At 37.8% G+C, this 20,414-nt stretch overlaps 3 protein-coding genes across 10 annotated transcripts in view; all 3 read left to right on the top strand.

Moving 5' to 3' along the window:
• LOC104817775 (phosphatidylserine decarboxylase proenzyme 3) overlaps window positions 1-5,281 on the top strand; it is a 6,017-nt gene extending 736 nt beyond the window's left edge. Inside the window, exons 2-22 of one of the 3 annotated variants that reach the window (XM_010547085.2) lie at window positions 1-91; window positions 200-279; window positions 379-403; window positions 501-560; window positions 647-715; window positions 950-1,039; window positions 1,116-1,166; window positions 1,467-1,550; window positions 1,738-1,829; window positions 1,949-2,104; window positions 2,201-2,285; window positions 2,487-2,598; window positions 2,676-2,776; window positions 3,145-3,192; window positions 3,432-3,578; window positions 3,715-3,810; window positions 3,903-3,977; window positions 4,072-4,164; window positions 4,420-4,506; window positions 4,613-4,663; window positions 4,792-5,281. In XM_010547085.2, coding sequence (XP_010545387.2) covers window positions 1-91; window positions 200-279; window positions 379-403; window positions 501-560; window positions 647-715; window positions 950-1,039; window positions 1,116-1,166; window positions 1,467-1,550; window positions 1,738-1,829; window positions 1,949-2,104; window positions 2,201-2,285; window positions 2,487-2,598; window positions 2,676-2,776; window positions 3,145-3,192; window positions 3,432-3,578; window positions 3,715-3,810; window positions 3,903-3,977; window positions 4,072-4,164; window positions 4,420-4,506; window positions 4,613-4,663; window positions 4,792-4,950 — 1,852 coding nt within the window. In that variant the 3' untranslated portion in view covers window positions 4,951-5,281. Of the gene's footprint in view, window positions 92-199; window positions 280-378; window positions 404-500; window positions 561-630; window positions 716-949; window positions 1,040-1,115; window positions 1,167-1,466; window positions 1,551-1,737; window positions 1,830-1,948; window positions 2,105-2,200; window positions 2,286-2,486; window positions 2,599-2,675; window positions 2,777-3,144; window positions 3,193-3,431; window positions 3,579-3,714; window positions 3,811-3,902; window positions 3,978-4,071; window positions 4,165-4,419; window positions 4,507-4,612; window positions 4,664-4,791 lie in introns of those variants that run through there. The other 2 variants (XM_019203029.1, XM_010547086.1) reach the window with 2 other exon arrangements.
• Window positions 5,282-5,411: 130 nt separating this feature from the next.
• On the top strand, window positions 5,412-7,281 carry LOC104817772 (macrophage migration inhibitory factor homolog). 4 transcript variants are annotated; one of them, XM_010547078.2, is made up of 4 exons: window positions 5,462-5,537; window positions 5,781-5,900; window positions 6,299-6,499; window positions 6,875-7,281. In XM_010547078.2, exons 2-4 carry the CDS (start codon window positions 5,790-5,792, stop codon window positions 6,977-6,979), a joined length of 417 nt encoding a protein of 138 aa, XP_010545380.1. In that variant the 5' UTR covers window positions 5,462-5,537; window positions 5,781-5,789; the 3' UTR covers window positions 6,980-7,281. The 4 variants fall into 4 exon arrangements, with proteins under 4 accessions (XP_010545381.1, XP_010545383.1, XP_010545380.1 ...); XM_010547080.2 differs by having other exon boundaries at window positions 5,463-5,537; window positions 6,918-7,281; XM_010547079.2 differs by lacking the exon at window positions 5,781-5,900 and having other exon boundaries at window positions 5,412-5,657.
• Window positions 7,282-7,382: 101 nt separating this feature from the next.
• LOC104817773 (DNA ligase 4) lies at window positions 7,383-15,294 on the top strand. Of its 3 annotated transcripts, XM_010547083.2 has the most exons (26): window positions 7,384-7,825; window positions 7,947-8,038; window positions 8,281-8,366; window positions 8,472-8,608; window positions 8,871-8,945; window positions 9,079-9,170; window positions 9,298-9,369; window positions 9,463-9,542; window positions 9,628-9,665; window positions 9,769-9,775; window positions 9,882-10,037; window positions 10,321-10,396; window positions 10,624-10,748; window positions 10,841-10,934; window positions 11,420-11,503; window positions 11,770-11,865; window positions 11,972-12,020; window positions 12,150-12,237; window positions 12,342-12,539; window positions 12,832-12,957; window positions 13,051-13,150; window positions 13,252-13,357; window positions 13,475-13,605; window positions 13,690-13,851; window positions 13,995-14,153; window positions 14,259-15,294. In XM_010547083.2, exons 1-26 carry the CDS (start codon window positions 7,490-7,492, stop codon window positions 15,058-15,060), a joined length of 3,567 nt encoding a protein of 1,188 aa, XP_010545385.1. In that variant the 5' UTR covers window positions 7,384-7,489; the 3' UTR covers window positions 15,061-15,294. The 3 variants fall into 3 exon arrangements, with proteins under 3 accessions (XP_010545384.1, XP_010545385.1, XP_010545386.1); XM_010547082.1 differs by having other exon boundaries at window positions 7,383-7,825; window positions 8,281-8,608; XM_010547084.1 differs by lacking the exon at window positions 8,281-8,366 and having other exon boundaries at window positions 7,440-7,825; window positions 14,259-15,293.
• The last annotated feature ends 5,120 nt before the right edge of the window (window positions 15,295-20,414 follow it).

The following is a 20,414-nucleotide window of genomic DNA, read 5'->3' as shown; positions in this document are numbered from 1 at the left end:
TGGCTCCTCCGGCAGTGTCGCCGGAGCCGCCGATCAGAGATCTGTGACCGCCGAGGATTTTTCCGGCATTGCTCTTCTCACTCTCATCGGCGTATGTGTTTGTTCTCCGCTTCGAGTTTTTTCCCCCCCTCTTTCTCTCTTCGTTTTTCTCGTGAACTCTCTTTTTCTGTACGGTGATCATGCGTCGTCGTTTTGGCAGGCGGAGATGGAGTTCAAGGATAAGTGGCTTGCTTGTGTTTCCTTCGGGGAACAGACATTCCGTACGGGAATCTCCGACAAGTAAGGCCCCATAGATGCTGTTTTCCTAATTCACCTCGTAACACGAGTTTCCTATATCTAAGAATGTCGGTACGGTTTTGTTTTTGATGATTTTTGCAGCACGGACAAACCAATTTGGAATTCTGTGAGAAATCTGAAACCGATGTGTGACTCTTAAGCATCTGCGGCTAATTAGGGTCGCTAACCTCGGATCGACTTTTCTGTGTATTATGAATAAGTAGGAAAAGAAGCTCCTTTTGGAAAGAAATGGACCTAGTCTTGCTCGAATCTCAGTGTTCGAGGTTTGTGATAATCAACTAAATTCTGTTCTTTCTAGATTTCGGCTTTCTGTGGGGAATGATCTGGTGATAGGGCTTTCTTGGTGCAGACCAATAGGCTTTCTAAGAACAATATCGTGGGTTATTGTGAGCTTGATCTACTCGAGTTTCTAACTCAGGTCAGTGGGTCTGACTCTGTATGTTATTCCACTCTGTACTTTGCTTGAAGTGGAAGTTATAGTTCAGTTCTTCGATGTTCGTTCTCCAACTGTTTTCATTTGAGTATCTGTCACTCACTGCGGTTCTGAAATCTTAATCCTCGTGCATTCTGCAGTGCCCGTTCATGAAGAATTCACGACAAAATGTTGATGCTTGTGCTTATTTTGCTCTTCCTTTTCTTGGCTGTGATGCAGGAATCTGATTCGAGTTGTAAGTCATTTGACCTGTTAGACCCGACCTCATCTAATGTTGTTGGCAGCATCTTCCTTTCATGCTCTGTTGAGGTCTGCTGTGTGTAGAGACTTGGTTGGACAAATACAATGACAATGGTTTCTGATATTTGCTTGCTAACGTATGCAGGACCCTGTTGAAACTGAGAAGCTTTTCGCAAAGCGTATCTTGTCTATAGTGGTATGCTTTGCCTGAACATCCTCTCTGTCTATTACAGTCTCTTAGTTTTGTGATTGTATGTCTTCTATATATTACATTTTTAAGTGTCCCCTTGTGCTTGTCTTTCTGGTTGGTCTCTCTTTATTCAAGTTGAATCTAGGTGTGTATTACCTAAGAAACAATGAGCTACCACACTGTCTTTGTTCTGTTTGAATTTTCTGAACACTATGGTTGATGGTTGTCTTGAGCAGTTTATCTATGGAATATTATATCATCCCGGGTGCTTAGAATTGATAGCTTGAGTTCTTTAACAAAATGCAGGACTATAATGAAGATGGACAACTCTCACTCACTGAGTTTGCTGATCTAATTAGTGCTTTTGGCAACCAAGTGGCTGCTAACAAGGTTTGAACTTACTCAGCTTTATCACCTCTGTCAGTAGCGTGTGCTTCTATTTTTTTTGTGTCTGCAGATGTTTGGTAATGGGGTGGTGAGAGTTTCATGGGAAAAGAAAAAGGCTCTGCCCTACATTTTCAAAAGCCCGGCACTGTTTGAGAAAAACACTTGATGTTATCTCTCACTTGTTTACCAGAAAGAGGAGTTGTTCAAAGCTGCTGACCTGAATGGCGATGGTGTTGTGAGCATAGACGAGTTGGCTGCGCTTCTTGCTCTTCAACAGGAGAGGTAAGTGGCCTCTTAAAGACCTTGTTCTGTTGAATAAATATAATTCTTGAATGCTACTTTCCTGACCAAATTGGTTAGTTCCTATACGAGTCTCTGTAATTCCCTTTCTATTATCGCAGGGAGCCACTTATAAATAATTGCCCTGTGTGCGGTGAGACTCTTCAGGTTTCTGATAAGCTCAATACCATGATTCACATGACTCTCTGTTTTGACGAAGGAACTGGTAATCAAGTAATGACCGGAGGGTTCCTAACTGATAGACAGGCATCTTATGGGTGAGAATCTTCTTTCTAAAGGTTTTTAATCAGATATACGTAAGAAATAAATATGCTTTCAGGGTTAACCAACATTTGGAGTTAACAATTTTCCAGGTGGATGTTCAAACTGAGTGAATGGGCTCATTTATCAACATATGATGTCGGCTTGAATACTGGTTCAAGTGCTTCACATATTGTGGTATTGTAGCTCTTTCTTCATTTTATTCATATATCAGAAAATTTAATTTGGAGGCGAACTGTGTCCTGTCTCATTTTGTCTTTCCTTGAAACTTCTATGTTTTAGTTTGAGCTAATACTGGCATGAGAAAGCTCTGATACGATACGCCTTTCCTTCTTTTAACTTTCTTGCTTTTGCTGTGCGCTTTGCTTGTTACTTTAGGTGATTGATAGAAAGACAAAGAGGCTCGTGGAGGAGTTGATTGATCCGAAGATTGTTTTGTCGATGCGAGCAATTTACCAGTCAAAAATTGGACTCCGGCTTATGGACCAAGGTATACAATCTCAGTTTTTTCTGTCTCTTGTTCTCCTCTCATCGATATTTCATGCTGGATTGATCTCCTTGATGCAGGAGCAAAAGAGATTTTGCAGAATATTTCTGAGAAGCAGGGGAAGAAAATGAACTCGGTTGAATCTGCCCAAAATATACCAAAGTTTCTTGAGTTTTTCAAGGCATGATAATTTTTTCTCATTTAGCTTTCTCCGGCCCTTAAGTTGCTTCTGGATTTTGGCCTGTCAGTAGGGGGACTTGTGGTGTGGCTTAGACTTTGGAAAACATCTGTCTGAAACGTGTTTTTGAAACTGTACAACACTACAAAGGACATCTTAAAAGAAGTACATTACTATTGGTAACAGATCTCATGTGAAATCCTAACGGAGATCATAGGACATTACTTGAATTTTCTTCTCTATTTCTCTGTAGAGCCTGGTCCTTAACCAATCCACTACATCCCCACATTTTGTTTTGGTGGCATTATTTTTGTTTCCGTAAATTTTGGTTGAAATTGGCGTGAGAATTGAAACATCCCTCTCCTTTACAGGATCAAATAAACATGGCTGAAGTCAAGTATCCTCTGGATCACTTTAAGGTAAGCAAGCCTTCTATTATTACCTCACCATCAGGATCAAGTTAACGTTAACTATTAGATTGGAGTTATAAGTTTTCACGGTTGGTTTCAACGTAAAATTGAGATAAATTATCTACTTTCTTAGTGCACTGCGGAAAGAAAGTAGAGTCTAGTACATATTGTGATTTAGATAGCTTGAATAGCTATATAACCTTGTGTACTTCTGTTTGATTCAGAATCTGACCAATTTACTTGCACAGACGTTCAATGAATTTTTCATTCGGGAGTTAAAACCTGGTGCAAGACCAGTTGCTTGCATGGATCGTGATGATGTTGCTGCATGTGCTGCCGATTGTCGTTTAATGGCATTTCAGTCCGTAGAGGATAGCACGCGTTTCTGGATCAAGGTAAACTGGTTTGTAGATATTATATTTTTATTTAGGCAGTGTAAAATCTATTGTAGACAACCCCTTTTGTAGATTTTGCTCACCATCCTAAAATCTCTGATCATTTCTTTCTGTTTCTCGTAACATCAAATGGTAGGGCCGAAAGTTTTCGGTTAAAGGCCTCCTAGGGAAGGATTTGCATTCCGATGCTTATCTCGATGGAGCTTTGGTGATATTTCGATTGGCCCCACAGGTTTCTGACAAGGCTGCATACTTTATTGCAAAACACAAATTATTAAGATACATAATAACCTCTTCTTTACACGGTTGTTCGACTTGTTACAGGACTATCATCGTTTTCATGCTCCTGTCTCCGGAGTCATCGAAAAGTTTGTGGAAATTCCCGGATGCTTATATACAGTATGTTTCCCCTTCTTAGCGTTCAGCACTTTCTTTCTTATCTCCTCATGGCCATGACTTCCGTTTCCCTGTTTATCTACGCCTTGCTTCGTAGGTTAATCCCATTGCGGTAAATAGCAAGTACTGCAATGTTTTCACGGAGAATAAACGGACCGTGGCAATCATCTCGACACGTGAATTTGGAAAGGTTTGCGATGTCGTATCTATTTCTGTTTCGCCTGGCCTGTGGCTGTAATTTTTAAAGAAATAACACATGGCCGAATGAAAATAGGATTAGGATGACTGGAAAACATAATTAGTTCTGAACATATGCTAAGTTTCGAATCTGAATCTGTACAAATACACAGAAATCTGTCATCTGATCGGTAAAAAAAAGAAACTGTAAAATGAAATCTGATCATACAATGGAACTCCCTTTCCTGACTTTAAATATATGTAACAGGTAGCATTTGTTGCTATTGGAGCGACAATGGTCGGTAGCATCACATTTGTCAGGAAGGAGGGCGACAATCTGAAGAAGGGAGATGAGGTGGTTACCAGTTTATTACAAAGCAAAGTACTTTTAAAACAGATGTTCCTTATGCAAATACCTTTCGACTCTTAAACTCCCATTACCATTCTCTCTCTAATGCCAGCTTGGATACTTCTCCTTCGGTGGAAGCACGGTTATATGCGTCTTTGAGAAGGTTAGCACTGTTTCATATTTTGCTTACTAAAGATCAGTTTCAAAACGGCTATAACAAATACATATACGAAGTATGATTTGGTCTGCATCGACAGCTTTTTTTTTTTTTAATGATGATGAATTCGGCAGGGTGCGGTACGAATTGACGAGGATCTGGTAGCTAACAGCGCTAGATCCTTGGAGACTTTAGTTACTGTCGGAATGCAACTGGGCGTGTCCTCCACCGACGGGACAGCATCTTCTGTTTCTTTAATGCCCACGTTGGATAACTGCGTTTTAACTGCCTGAATGTGAATGCTTCTTTTCTTTTTTATTTTTACCCTCGTCTTATATCAAACTAGTGTTTGAAAAATATGGCGTGGTTAGTACGGAACGATTTCGTTATATTTATTTACCTTTTGCACCACCTACTCTTCTCGTGTTTTCGTGCCAAATGACTGTGTATATATATATATACATGCGCCTTTGGACGGGCCCGGGGGGAGGGGGTTGAGATTAGTTTGATTTAATGTGTGAATGCATTTCAAATTGTATCAAATATGTTATGTTAAATATCCTTAACTTTGTGCTTGTGCATTAGGCCTAATGAAATGGTTATGTAACACCCCATTTTTTTTTACTAATGTTTAGGTATTGCCCGGTAAAAATGATTTTCTACGCGTAGAGTGGAATTTTATAGTCATAATAGATTATTACTATTATTATATTTTATTTGTGACTACCGAGTAGTGTAAATTGAGGAGAAAACAAAATGGAAAAAAAAAATCTTTTGAGGTCGTTTCATTTCATGAATATATTTCTGCATGGAAGGCCGTTATCCCACCTTCCCCGTATGAGGGCCACTCGTTTGTGAAGAGAGCGTCGTTTGTCTCAAGGAGGAGAAAATGCCAACACTTAATCTGTTCACGAACATTCCGGTGGATGCCGTGACAGCCTCCGACATCCTCAAAGACGCCACGAAGGCCGTGGCTAAGATTATCGGCAAACCCGAATCTGTTAAGACTCTCTCTCTCTCTCCTTTTATTGCCCATTTACGACTTTAGATAGAACATGCATTGCTTCATGGATTTTTTATGTTTGAGTTGATAGAAACTGTCGACAGCGTCGTTTGTCTCAAGGAGGAGAAAATGCCAACACTTAATCTGTTCACGAACATTCCGGTGGATGCCGTGACAGCCTCCGACATCCTCAAAGACGCCACGAAGGCCGTGGCTAAGATTATCGGCAAACCCGAATCTGTTAAGACTCTCTCTCTCTCTCCTTTTATTGCCCATTTACGACTTTAGATAGAACATGCATTGCTTCATGGATTTTTTATGTTTGAGTTGATAGAGTGTATTGAACGTAGAGTCCAACGACCTGGGTTTTACCTTTATCGGTTTTCCTGCTGCTGTGGGTCAGTGCACTCCACATGTTTGATGAAATTCCTGTTTGACTCGTTTGTGGCGTTTTCATCGTTTTCGTAGTTTAGATACTGGATGTGTGAATTGGGTACTGCATTTTTTGAAAAGAGGGAAATTCTGGACGAGAGATTGGCTTCTTCGTTCTTGCAAAAGAAAGAAAGGAGAGTACTTTGTTGTGGAATCTTTTTAGGGCTGTCGTGGCTAATGCATGTTCTTTCGTTTATTGTTTTCAGTATGTGATGATCTTGCTCAATAACGGAGTGCCCATTTCATTTGCTGGTACTGAGGAACCAGCTGCGTACGGGGAGTTAATATCTATAGGTGGACTTGGACCGAGCGTGAATGGAAAGCTGAGTTCCACCATTTCTGAGATTCTTCAAACAAAGCTCTCTATAGATAGCTCCCGTTTCTATATCAAATTCTATGATTCTCCGGTAAGTTTGATCTGGGTTCCATTTTCACGTTTGTTTTTGCTTAAGAACAATGCCATCAAAGTGCATGGAATGCATGGAATAATGCGAGGAGACTAACTTGATTCATATTTTCGATGCTTAGAGGATAGAATATTAGAAATGTTACTTTACTATCCATTAGATTTATTCAGAAAATGGGTATGTGTACAGACTGCATTTTGTATCAATATTTGCGGTAGACTGAGCTAGAAATTAGAACCATGCTATAGCCATACCGACATGTCGATAAGGCACAGTGTTTTGAACGTAAGACACATCTTCTTACATCTTTTATAGTTCATAAATCAGTGTATAACTCCATGTTTTTTTTATCTGTTCCTCTGTTTCCATGATCAGACGGAACAAGTTCAATGCTTGATATTTCTTCTGTTCTATCCAGCGTCCGTTCTTCGGGTTCAACGGGTCAACGTTCTGAAACACGTCTTCGACTACAGAAAATAATTGCGGGTCAAATCAGACGATAGGAATGCATCTTGATGGATTGGAAAATGGTCACTTTTGCCGGTCTTTGGCATCTCTCATGAACATAAAATTGTATTACTCATGTCGTGGTTCCGACATGTTGTCCGTGTCTTCATCGGAGGCTGTGTATTGTGTGGACTCCTTGATTTGCATGTAAAGAGTGTACTTCACTTCCAACACCTTTGCTCCTCTGTTTCGTAAGAGTGCTGTTTGTGCACAATCGCAGACGCTAACCGAAAACTCTAATAAATGCCAAATATGGCGTTTGCGTTTTCCTTCTATTTTCTTTTTTTCTTTTCTTTTGGGTCTGCCACGTTGTCAATTTACCCGTTATTTACTTTTTTACCCTTGTTTGTCCAATTCAAATTGCAACGGGCTTCCGGAGGAAGCCATATTCATTAATGCCGAGAACTCTCCGGCGGAATCTCAAACCCTAAACCTAGTTATCCGGCGATCGAGAAGAACGCACGATCTCCGACGGAGGTGAAGATGACGGAGGAGGTGAAATTCAACGTTCTGGTTTCTCTCTTCAACTGGATTCAGAAGAGCAAGACCTCCGCTCAGAAACGGTCCAAGTTCCGCAAGTTCCTCGATACCTACTGCAAACCTTCCGACTACTTCGCCGCCGTCCGACTCATCCTTCCATCTCTCGACCGCGAACGCGGAAGTTACGGCCTCAAGGAATCCGTACTGGCCACGTGTCTCATCGACGCGTTGGGCATTTCCCGCGACTCACCGGATGCTGTCCGCCTCGTCAACTGGCGGAAGGGCGGCACCGCCAAGGCTGGCGCCAACGCCGGTAACTTTGCCCTAATCTCCTTCGAGGTGAGTCTTCTCGTTGACTTTCAGGTTTTTTGTTTGAGTTCCAGTGGATCGTGTTTTCGCTCGATTTTGATCGGAGGAAACAGTGAGCATAAATGCCGTTTTGGGGATTTTTTGCGGATAGGTGCTGCAACGTAGGCAAGGAATGGCATCGGGTGGATTGACCATCATGGAACTGAATGATTCGCTTGATCGTTTGGCTTCCAGCGAGAACAGGTGTTTTTCTTCTATGGAATCTTGTCAATGTAACATTTTACCCCTTTGAATTGAGTTTGGTTGTTTTGCATTGAGTTGCTATCTTTTTTTTTCGTTTGGTCTAGAGATAACTGATATTAACTCTGTTTTAGGGTTCATATATTTGGTTCTTTTGGTAAGATGGGTTACTACTTTATATTTGCTAACTTTGTATTCTCCTCTTTTCTGGTTCTTGATTGTTTTTGGGAATCCATGAAAAATAGAGCAGACAAAACTTCTGTTCTTTCCACTTTGATTCAGAAGACAAATGCGCAGGAAATGAAGTGGATCATTATGATCATCCTGAAAGGCAGGACTTTTTCATGCATGTTTTCAGAATGTTTTACATCCCTTTTTGGCCTATTTCTTCCAGAGATACATGAGAATTCGATTTCTGTTGCTCACTGCTTTACAGATTTGAAGTTGGGAATGAGCGAGAAGAGCATTTTTCAGGAGTTCCATCCAGATGCTGAGGACTTGTTTAATGTCACATGTGACTTGAAATTAGTCTGCGAAAAGTTGAGGAATCGGCATCAGCGGCATAAGCGCCAGGTTTGAATGGAATTATGGAAACTATCGAATGACAAAATATCTTATCTGAACCTATAAATAGATAAGATGCGTGTGAAATTTGGTACCTTTTACAACAGGTTTCCAGTTTGTATTTGTTACCCTTGGGTACTTTCTGTCCCTTGTCTTGGGAAAATATCTCATGTTTTAGATAAAGTAACGTACATGTCATCACTATCCATTATACTCTTTGATCGTGTCAAAATTTTCTCAACTTACGGCACAGTTCTCATTACTTTTGTAGGATATAGAAGTTGGGAAGGCTGTGCGGCCTCAGTTGGCTATGCGTATCAGTGATGTAAATGCTGCTTGGAAAAAGGTAAATTGCCACAAACTCAATTGCCTGCTTACTCCATATCTGCCACTTTGATTTTTCTTCTTTTCTTGCAAGCCATTCTGGTGAAGGTTTTCCATCTTTAATCTAGTTCATGAGTATTTCTCCATCTTTGTAGCTCCATGGGAAATCTGTGGTTGCTGAATGCAAATTTGATGGAGATCGCATACAAATACATAAAAATGGCACAGAGATACATTACTTCTCTAGGTGGGTTACATCTCTTGTACGAGACTGGGATTTAAGAATGTTATTTGCCTATGGCCCAAATTTTATGGTTGTGCAGTTATCCATCACTGTTGGAATTTTGCAATTTATTTCATTGGTGATTCTGCAGGAACTTCCTTGACCATTCTGAATATGCACATGCAATGTCAGATCTTATTGTACGAAATATTGAGGCTGACAAGTAAGAGTCCAGTTGCTATTTGTGGAGGTTATTCTGAATATGCACATGCAATGTCAGACCATGTGTTATCCATTGTTATTTATTACCATATAGATGTATTCTTGATGGCGAGATGTTGGTCTGGGATGCATCTCTCAATCGATTTGCTGAGTTTGGTTCGAATCAGGAAATAGGTTTGGCCTTTTATCAATTTCCATCTGTTGAAATATTTAGTCTCATTGGTGGTAGATTTTATGGATGTTATATTTTTCTTTACAGCCAAGGCAGCAAGGGAGGGCCTCGACAGCCACAGACAGGTTCTTATCCTGAAGTTTTATTTTATTGCTTTTGTTGTTTGCTTTCGCTTGCTACTGCATGAGAATTTGATCATGAGTTTAAATATTTTTCTTTGGAATGCAGTTATGTTGTATCCTTAGTTTTCCGGCTTGGCATGAAGTAGAAGTTGATGTCGACAACTCAAGTTTTGCTGATGAAATTGTTAGCAAGATTTTTTACCTTGACCTGTTGACCAGATGTTGCCTTTGATGTTCTTTATGTCGGGGATACCAGTGTCATCCACCAGAGCTTGAAGGAACGACATGAACTTCTGAGGAAAGTTGTTAAACCTTTAAAAGGCCGACTTGAAGTCTTAGTACCTGATGGTGGTCTCAATGCTCATCGCCCTTCAGGTAAGAACTATTAAGAATAAGATTCTTTGCGTTGCCATCCAAGGATGGCATGTGAACACAGGAAACTTCTTCAGTGTCAAAGAGTTCGAAAGAGGATAGAAGTATTTATCTATGTCTATTAGTGACAGAGATTATTGAAATTTGTGCTATGTTTGAGAGTATTCTAGCTCCATTTGACGTCTACATATTTTCACCTTCATATTGATTCCTTAAAGAACTATATTATTTTGCCAGACTTCTGTAATGCATCAACAACTGGATTTTTGCTATGATCTTTCTATAGGGGAACCTTGTTGGTCCATTATTGCTCATGCTGCAGATGACGTTGAGAAATTCTTCAAAGAAACTGTTGAAAACAGGTTTTTAATTTCTTTTCCATGTTCTTTTCCAGATTTCAGTCAAATGTTTCTTCTCTTCTATTTATGAATTATAAGACCTTGTGGGTTATTGTGTCTGTCTTCACTTACTGTGAATACTGTTTATTGCCTGTCAGAAGTCTGGCTCTTAGTTTATAGACTCTTCATATGGATTACCGCTCAAACATGAGCGAAATCCTGATTATATTTTTCTTACTTATATTTCACAGAGATGAAGGAATTGTGCTGAAAGACCTGGATTCTAAATGGGAACCCGGAGATCGTAGTGGCAAGTGGTTAAAGTTGAAGCCTGAGTATATTCGGGCTGGTGCTGACCTAGATGTTCTTATTATAGGTATACTAGATATTTATCTTAGTTCTCCTTGTTACAAAAATGATGCTCGTTGCTTGTTGGAGCTTATTAGGGATTTCATACATCCTTACCAGGGGGCTATTATGGCTCTGGACGTCGTGGAGGGGAGGTAGCACAGTTTCTGGTGGCCTTAGCTGAACGACCAGAGGCAAATGTATTTCCCAGGCGGTGAGTATATGTGAGCTTTTACATTTTCCATTAAAATGTGAAATCCTTTTTATGAATACAAGTTCTATGGCCCTTTTCCCTTCCCCGTAAACCACCTACAGTGCTGAGAGAGTCGCTTGCGGACATAAACACTTTTGCTTATGGTTTTTCTCTTTCCCCCTAACTCAATTGTGGTTTTTTCCTGTGGCCGTGACACGGTATAGTTTTTGTGCAGAGCATTGGGAAAGCTGTTATAGTTCCCTGTTATTTTATGAAATTTTATTTCAAAATGTACCGGATTCATTTAATTTAGACCTATTAGTTCATAAAGGGTGAGTACTCAATTAGGTAAGGGCTGCAAACTGTTTTCCTGGAAAGATCATTGGTTGTAAGTCATTTGCTTTGCTTGTACCTTTAAGACTTTTGGACTTATCATTCGTAATGAACATTTTGTATGAAATTTAAAAAGGAACTGCTATGTATAATAATAAATTGCTTTTTGGCAGATTTATTTCCTTTTGCAGAGTTGGCACTGGACTTTCTGATGATGAGCTTGGCTCTGTTGTGAGCAAATTGAAGCCTTATTTCAGGTGATCAAGCGACTAGAGTTTAGATAGTCACATGACTTTCTCAATATAGGTGATGAATGTTTTTTGAATATGTACGATAAAAGGTGTGTTGGAAGAGGATAAAAGAATCTATGCAATGAGATGTAGCGCACACACACAAAGACAGATGTGTGTACATGCGCATGTTAATATGTATGTGTGTGTGCACATTGAAGGTAGAAAACTGACGGTCTAGGCCTTATTTAGCGGTGCTTTTACTTGTTTTTTTTTGTGTGTGTGTGTTTCAGGAAAAATGAATACCCAAAGAAAGTGCCTCCGAGCTTTTATCAAGTCACAAATCATTCAAAAGAGAGACCAGATGTTTGGATTGAAAGCCCTGAGAAGTTAGTTTTTGGTTTTTTAGCCTGTTTTTTCCTCTAATAAGGAAGAGAATTAGCGTTGTTTTGACATTTTCATCTTTACGCCTATCTTTTCCTACCCTTGTTGCAGATCAATAATACTTTCAGTCACTAGTGATATCAGGACAATAAGATCTGAGGTATGTCCGTAAGATATGAGATTGAGGGGATTAAAGACCTCTATGGCTTTGATTTCATTTGGCAGCATTTGGAATTGCCACTTATTTGGCCTATGCCCTCTGCCTCTGTAAACCTTTTCTCCTCGTCAGGTGTTTGCTGCACCTTACAGCCTGAGATTTCCTCGTATCGACAGAGTAAGATATGACAAGCCTTGGCATGAATGTCTTGATGTACAGTGTGAGTAAAAGAACCATACAAGCTGGTGTGGGTTCCCATTGTTTTGAAAGTTGATCAAATGATTGGCTTGCTGCTTACATGTCTGGTTTCTGCTAACATTGCAGCTTTTGTGGTGTTGGTAAATTCAAGTAATGGTACAACACAAAAACAGAAGGATTCTGAAAGCACACAGGATAAACAGAAAGTCAATAAATCTTCCAGGAGGGAGAAAAAGAATGTCCCTCTTGTCCCCTCTCAGTTTATACAAACTGATGTTTCTGATATCAAGGGCAAGAGCTCAATCTTCTCAAATATGGTATTTTGTATCCTTTGACAGCCTTTAGGCATAATTTCTCCCAAGGCCTCTCCTGGTCTTTAATCAATGATTCAGCTTCTGTTCAGAACGTATAGCATTTGCCCCAACTGGTGTTCCTCCATGCTCTTACAAACTTAAATTACTTGTGAGGTCATGTGATATACGTTTGCAGATTACAGTTTCTCTGTTATAATTAGACCCGCCTTGTTACATAATATGTTCTGAAATTGCTGGTAATCACAGACTTGAAAACTTCTGGATACTGCATTTTCTTTTTATCTCCTTGACAAATTATGCAGATTTTGTTAATGTGCCTTCATCCTATTCTCTTGATGCATTGCACAAAATGGTGGTTGAGAATGGAGGAAAGTTTTCAATGAATTTAAACAACTCAGTGACTCATTGCATTGCAGCTGAAAGCAGTGGTATCCTTCTTTCTTCTATCCCACCTGTTTATGCACGTGATTGCATTCAAAAAAAAAATTATGGAAGAGCATGACAAGGACAAACTATTTCAGGAATAAAATATCAGGCAGCAAAGCGTCAACGAGATGTTATCCATCTTTCATGGTTGTTAGATTCTTGTTCATGGAATAAGCTGCTTCCTTTGCAGCCAAGGTGAGTTCTTATGACATTTTGCGCATGGTACACTTCACCATTATGTCGCTCCATAAATTTCTTGCGGTTTTATCTCTACTGCTAAATAATCTACTGTGAAGGTACTTCCTCCACCTCACCGATGCCTCGAGGACAAAGTTGCAGGACGAAATTGACGAATTTTCTGATTCTTATTATTGGGATTTAGACCTTGAAGGTATCAAACAGGTATATACTCGTATGATCAGTTAGTCATGTTCAGAATCTGGCGTATACTTGTTGAGCCTGTTTGCTGAAATCATAAATTTAATTGACTGGAAACTGCTTTTTCTTCAATTCCTCCAGGTCTTAAACAACGCCAGGCTATCTGATGAAACAAAAGCCATTGACTACTACAAGAAAAAGTTTTGTCCAGAGAAGAGATGGTCCGTTTTCTTTGGCTGCGGCATTTACTTCCACCCTTTCAGTCAATCATTGTAAGACATCCTCATGGCTTATTACAGTGTTCAAACATGTCATAATGTAAAGCTGTTCATCATCTTTGTCCTTACTTCTCGAAGGAGAACTGAAGAGGAAGCTCTGTTGGGTCTTACGGCAAGGAGGTTGGCACTTGAGGTCTTAATGGGCGGTGGAGAAATTAGCAACAGTCTTGCTCATGCAACACATATTGTAGTCCTTGGTTCATCAGAAGACCATGTGGATTTTGATTCTCTTATGAAAAGGTATGCCCACATGTTCATTCTTACTTTTTTGATGTAGCTAAGCAACACATTTAATACTCAGATCACTTAAAAGGAGGATATTGTCTTGAGCCTTGGATCTGAGACTAGGTATGTTCCTTGATAATTCTGCTCTTTCTATGCAGTGTTGATGAAATGGAGAAACGCCTTCTTTTGAAGAAGGGTCTACATGTTGTTAGCATGCAGTGGCTGGAGGAAAGTTTGCAGAGAGAGCAAAAGTTGATCGAGGACACATACAGTCTGAGGCCTAGCAACATGGTGGAGTCTGAAACAGAAGAATCAGAGTAAGTATTGTTCTTATCTGTAAGATTTTGATTTCACGTCCCTCTATCTCAGGCAGGATTTTTTTCTAATGGGTTTTTTGGTGATGATGCCATTTTCCTCTTCAGTAAACCTGACCAGGATGCAACAGAAGTGCCTTCTTGTGGCAGTGCACAGACTGGAGGACGAGGTTCCTCCAAAAGGGCCATCACAAGGCCAAGAGAAAGGCCGGCTGCTCGAACAGCAAAGAGAGGAAGGTCTATTCCCAATCGAACACAGAGGGTGCAGACTCGCAGAAGCAAACAGCCTTCTAAGATAGGTGGAGATGAAACAGAGGAGAATGAGTCTTCTGAAGAGTCAGAACCGTTACAGAGAAACACGAGAGGAAGAGGTTCTTCTAGAACCCGAAGAACACAAACACTCCGAAGAGGCAAGAAGCCTTCGAAGATAGGCGGAGATGAATCCGGGGAAAATGATGCTTTCGGTGAAAAAACAAAGGAAGAGACTGCAAAGGAACAAACAAAAACAAGTGATGAAACAGCCGACTCCCAAAAAGAAGATCAAGAATCATTGCTCATACGCCACAGTGCTGAAGGTGAGGCCTCACAAGATGAGGGAAGTTATAAGTCAGAGATTGAGATGAAAGATGATTTCGTCAATGGCGAAAACATAGAGGGAGGCAGCAAAAGAGAGAAGGTGGAAATCATTGTGGATCCGGTCCAAGCCATGTTAATGAACATGTTCCCGAGCCTTGCTCCGAAAAGTGCGGAGGAGACTTCAAGTCTGATAACCGGAAAGCCTTCAACTTCTTCCACCAACGCGAACCCTTCGGACAGCAACCTCGGAACTGAAACGGATGACATGCCCCCGGTGAAGAAAAAGAAAGTCAGTTACAGAGATGTCGCCGGAGAACTGCTTAAAGACTGGTGAGCTTTGCCAGGTAAATGCTCCTTTTGCTTCTCAGTTTTCTATTTTTTGTCTGTAAATAATTCCTAATTAAAAAGCTTGTTGGGTTGTGACCTAATTTGTTTGAGAAAATTTTGTGTGTGTGTGTATTGAATGTCCTCGTACAGAAGACGAGGATCGTAAAAAATTTGAATAGCTGAACGGAAAAAACGTATAGAAAATTATTATCGTTCGATATGGAAATGTATTTATTTTCCATCATCGTGACTTATCTAATCAATGAGTATTTTTACCTAACCGTAAAATATATTTGATGTAAAAAAAAAGCATGTTCATAAATCCTTTGCAAATAAAGGAAAATAAACGCATCTTTCAATGATTTAGAAATCATCGTTATGAGTTCACGCACAGAAATATGATCGGAACTTTTGTAATAAAATTAATCATTGACTTATCACTTATGTATCAAACTATGGTTAAGGCTTTTAAGGGCCATAAGAAGTATGAATGTGAGGCAATGCGAGCCCAAATAAAAGACGGCCCATCACAACAACCAACTAGAATAGAAGTTTGGATATATATATATATATATATATAATTATTATTATTTTTTAACTAGAGGAGAACATTATAGGGCCCGCAAGCAAAGAGACATTCCTTCAACCCTACCAAAAAAGGGAATGAAACAAAAGTTGAAAGCAGAGAGGGTGTGTGACCCATCCCACCTCATCTGTAATGATGGCAACACAGAGTGTGAAACCCCAAAAGTGGGGTCCTTTTCTTTTTTTGTTTGTGTGTGTGTTTTTTCTAAATAATAATGCACCCAAAAAGTGCCATCTACACTGCCATGCTATATATCCCCATGCAAATATACTCCAAAAGAATTGATTCATCAAATACCCCAACATATAAAAATCATCAAATATACATTTTTTTTATTAAAAAAAAGTATATTCATTTCTTTAGTCTTCAGATATGCAAACTAGGCGTGGATGGGATCCTTAGCTCATGATTTGCCTAGTCATGACCACCTAAACCATGACAATGATTCAAGTTGCTTTTCCTTATTAATTATAACTAATTGTCCTTAGATAAGAGCGGATAACAACATGTGGTTAATTAAAGATAATATAGAAGAAACAACACACTATAAGAGCTCCGAGAATATTTTAAAAACTATGGCCTGCGGATGATGAAAAGAGAAAAAAGTGGGAAAGCAGAATCTAGTATCCTTTTGCTTTATCGTTTTTTTTTTATTTTGAAAATTTTGGGTTGTGATGCAAAGTGATGGGTTTTAAGACTGGCAAAGAGAATCCATGTTGGGAGCTTGAAAAGGCGAGCCAGCGAAAAGAAGAGAGAATATGAAAGATTAGAGAGAGAGAATAATATTTTGTCTTGGTTTGGTGATATGTGTGTTGTGTAGTGTCTTTGTTTTTTGAATTTGGTGTGTCAGCTTGATAGGGCACGCGTTTGTTCAAACTCCCAAGAAAAAAGGGGCCATTGAAATGATCCTTCTGTCCCAAACAGAGGGATTTGTGTATGCCACTATTCTCCATTTCTCTCTCTCTCTCTCTCTCTCTCTCTCTCTCTCTCTCTCTCTCTCTCTCTCTCTCTCTCTCTCTCTCTCTCTCTCTTTCCATTCCTTCCCCATTAATCCATCAAGGCTTTTGGACATGGGTTTCAATTAGTTACTACAACAATGTGTCTTAATAACATTTCCACATAAATTCATGAATTGGCTGGCTGTTATTTTGAAGAAAGTGAAATAAGTTGTTCTTTACCTCGTGTAATCTCTTTCTTCAAACCCTAATTAAGAACATTAATGCCACACACTACCCATCTGAGATTTGATTCCAAAACCATCTCTCTCTCACCAAATCCACATGTTCGAGACTTACAACCAAAACTCTAATCTTCAAAAATTTCCTAAATAAATTCAAAATCCTTTTATTCTTATTCTCCTATTCTCTAAATTCCTACAAAAAAAATGGCATAAACATCTTAAACTCTTGCAGAAAATAATCTTCTAACGGTTTAAAAAAACCCTTTGTATGTACATAATCTTGTACAAAACAAACAAACAAACAAACAAAACACAACACCAACGTTAATTATCTTTGTCGTTGTTTATTTATTTGTATATATATATTTTTTCCAAACAAAAACAAAAGTGAGGAAACAATGAAAAAAGGCAAAAAGAGGAAAACAAACCTTTTGACTGCAATAGTGGATGGAATGCACACATACATGGTTACTTTTTTCACTTAAAAATAAATAAAAATGACCAATTTCTATATTAATTTTTTTTTTATTTCGGCCTCAAAGTTATAGCCAAGCCAGATGTTAATCAGACAGTGTGTACATTCACATTCACTCCAATCATCCTTCATCGTAAACTTTCACCTTGTCTTGTTTACCGTTGATAGAAATTATTTTACAAAAATCTGAAATGAAGCTATATAATTTTTTATATTTGTTATTTAAGATTTTTATTTATACACGGTTTAAAGAAAATTTAGGGACAGTCGTCAAGGCTTTTGTTGTTTGTATCGGTATTTTAGTTTTTATTATAATTAGTTTTATGACATGTTTACATTATCTAATCCTGTTTACATAATATTTTTTTCATTACATAGTATTAGTTTAAATTTGTAGCATTCCTTCATGCAAATGAAAAAAAAAACTCTCAAAAGAATTTACATGATAAAAAGGAAAGATTGTGGGTCTAAATAATGCAGAATTCCTCATAAGAAACAAGGATTCTATTTGTTCATGTCCAACATTTTTTCAATACATGTGTGTATATATATATATATCCTATATATGTCCCTTTGAATCTTTATTCCTATACATGTACTCTATGTTTGTAGGATTTGTCTCTTTGTGTCGCATCAATCATTTATGAACTTTAGCATCAGAATACTATTGTTACTCTCTAACAAATTTACCGATGAGATGCATTAATATATATATATATATATATATGTGTGTGTGTGTGTGTGTGTCTTTGTATTGTAAAAAGATGGATTTGACAGATAAATGAAGCGTTTTACCATGAGAATACAATAATTCAGTGAAGGAATCCGAGACGATTTGGTTCAGACACGAGTAATAAAAAACTCTAATATTTTGTTTTTTATATTTCTTGTTCACATATATGTATATATAAACTATTGAGTAATACGAAGAGTTTTATTTCGTATAGAGTTTACATATTAATATAATTACTATTTAGATTGGATTTATATATTCTTATTATTAGAATAGAAATTAGGAATTTTATTAATACGAAACTAAAATGTATATTTAAACTTATTCGACCATCAATAATATAAAAAAGTTTTATTCCACAAATCTTGACAAAAACTATTCTCTTTTTTTTTTTTGTGAAGGATAAGATTAGTTTAGATATCTTTCCTCCTATGAAAGTGGGTCGATATTCATATATATGCTTCATTGGGATTAGAGAACAAATAGAGCGTAATGATGAATAAAATACTTACCTTTAATTTGCATGCAAAAAAGGAAAAGCATTTATAAAAAAAAAAAAGCCAAGAAAAATAATTACTACAACGTTCAACTTTACCCGATCTCTTTTGCTTTCTCGATTTAACCTTCTTTATTTTATTTTATTTTCCTTTTCTCCTTTTTCCCACTTTAATCACACATCATTCTCTAAGATCTTATAGCATCGAAAGCCCTTTTTTTTTCCTCTTCCCTACATTGATTATTTTCATACACCTTTCCATAAACCAAATCACTCATTGACGTACGTACCGAATCGCCATTTTAGAAAAACTATGCAACCACCTAATTTACCCGTAAGTATTTTTAACTTAATAATATTTTGCAAAATTGTTTTTTTTTTTATAATCCGCAAATTCACCGGACCTTTGGTCTAACTAACTCTTCACTGGAAAAGTACGGATGAATATTCCTCTCCACGTTTATATTTGAATCAACTCGAGATGATAGTATATCTTTTATATTTTCTCTTATCACTAATCCACCCAAACTTGAGTTAATATTCATTTTTCATTCTCATTAATAGCTTTCCCTCTCTCTTTCTCCATTTTCGCTGATAAAATTTTAATCTAGTTATAAAAAACGACACATGATGGTAACCCAATTACGAAGAGAATATATAATCAAGGAGAAAAGATCCATTGGTCTTTTAGTAGATGTAATTGGGTCGAATACCTGATAAATTGCAAAAAAATCTCAAGATCTGTATTAAAATATGAAGTTTTATATATATATATATATATATATATATATGCGTATTTATTTTAACGGAAATGTTGGATCTTTTATATTATAACTAATCATTCGAATATGCTTTGTATATTTGGGTATTTGGATAGAAATCTCATTCTATTAGCCACATGGAGCACAATTAGATATCTTGTTCGATCTTTTATTACTTGAACAATCAATACGAAAAACCTTCTACTAAGAAAATTTAACATTGATGCACATTTATTTATATGAACCGTACGTTTTCCATATTTCCTGCGAATACATTGATAACTCTATGAAATTAAGGTGTATATATATATGTATCCAAGATTTCTTCTTTGATGAGTCCACATAATATGTATAGAGTTAATTAATATTGGTTCAAAATTTTTTAGGGATATATTTCACATTTAGTTTATCTCGATCTACCGGTTAGGCGGTTAGTACTAGTTTTAGCAATTTGCATAAATAACAATCATCGATCTTGAAGAATATTTTGAGATATATCGTATAATGGATATCTTATCAAATCCGGAAAATATATATTTAGAAATATTTATCATTATGTCTAGTTTACTTATTCAATGTAAGACTCTCATCTATTTATATGTAATTTTGGTTATCAATAAAAATATTATTCCGCAAATTTCTACATGATATCAGAGCTTCTGATTCTTTTCTAATTTGTTGTTTTTTTCATAAAAATGATGATCGATAATGAGAGTGAAGATGAAGATGATGATATACCGATCCAGTGGTAATATCATTTCGAGTTTTTTTTAAGAATAAGAGAGTCATTTTATTTTTGTTTTTTTTTATTTTCTTTCATACACTACTAGAAAACAGCAAAAGGGTGACGCAACTTTTGCGTCACCCTTTTATATTTTTGCGTCACCCTTTTCAAAAGGTGACGCAATAGTGACGCAACCAAAAGCGTCACCATTCATACCGTCACCATTTCAGATTTCGTCACCAAGCGTCACCAAAGGGTGACGTAATAGTGACTCAATTTTTGCGTCACTATTTAGTGACGCAATTGCGTCACCTTTTAGCGTCACCTTTTGGTGACACAATTGCGTCACTATTTAGTGACTCAAAAAGGTGACGCAATTATTGCGTCACTAAAACGTATTTTGGAT

This window comes from Tarenaya hassleriana, unplaced genomic scaffold, assembly GCF_000463585.1.
Source record: "Tarenaya hassleriana unplaced genomic scaffold, ASM46358v1 Cleome28, whole genome shotgun sequence".
Taxonomy (NCBI): Eukaryota; Viridiplantae; Streptophyta; class Magnoliopsida; order Brassicales; family Cleomaceae; genus Tarenaya; species Tarenaya hassleriana.
Note: the sequence above shows the minus strand (reverse complement) of the source record. Positions and strands in the feature narration are given on the sequence as shown.

Coding starts and splice junctions, on each gene's coding strand:
- LOC104817772 (XM_010547079.2), top strand. CDS start 5,547: ATGCCAACACTTAATCTGTTCACGAACATTCCGGTGGATGCCGTGACA. Junction 5,658..6,298: donor TTATCGGCAAACCCGAATCT/GTTAAGACTCTC, acceptor TATTGTTTTCAG/TATGTGATGATCTTGCTCAA. Junction 6,500..6,874: donor TCAAATTCTATGATTCTCCG/GTAAGTTTGATC, acceptor TTCCATGATCAG/ACGGAACAAGTTCAATGCTT.
- LOC104817773 (XM_010547082.1), top strand. CDS start 7,490: ATGACGGAGGAGGTGAAATTCAACGTTCTGGTTTCTCTCTTCAACTGG. Junction 10,038..10,320: donor CAATGCTCATCGCCCTTCAG/GTAAGAACTATT, acceptor ATCTTTCTATAG/GGGAACCTTGTTGGTCCATT. Junction 13,606..13,689: donor CACCCTTTCAGTCAATCATT/GTAAGACATCCT, acceptor TACTTCTCGAAG/GAGAACTGAAGAGGAAGCTC.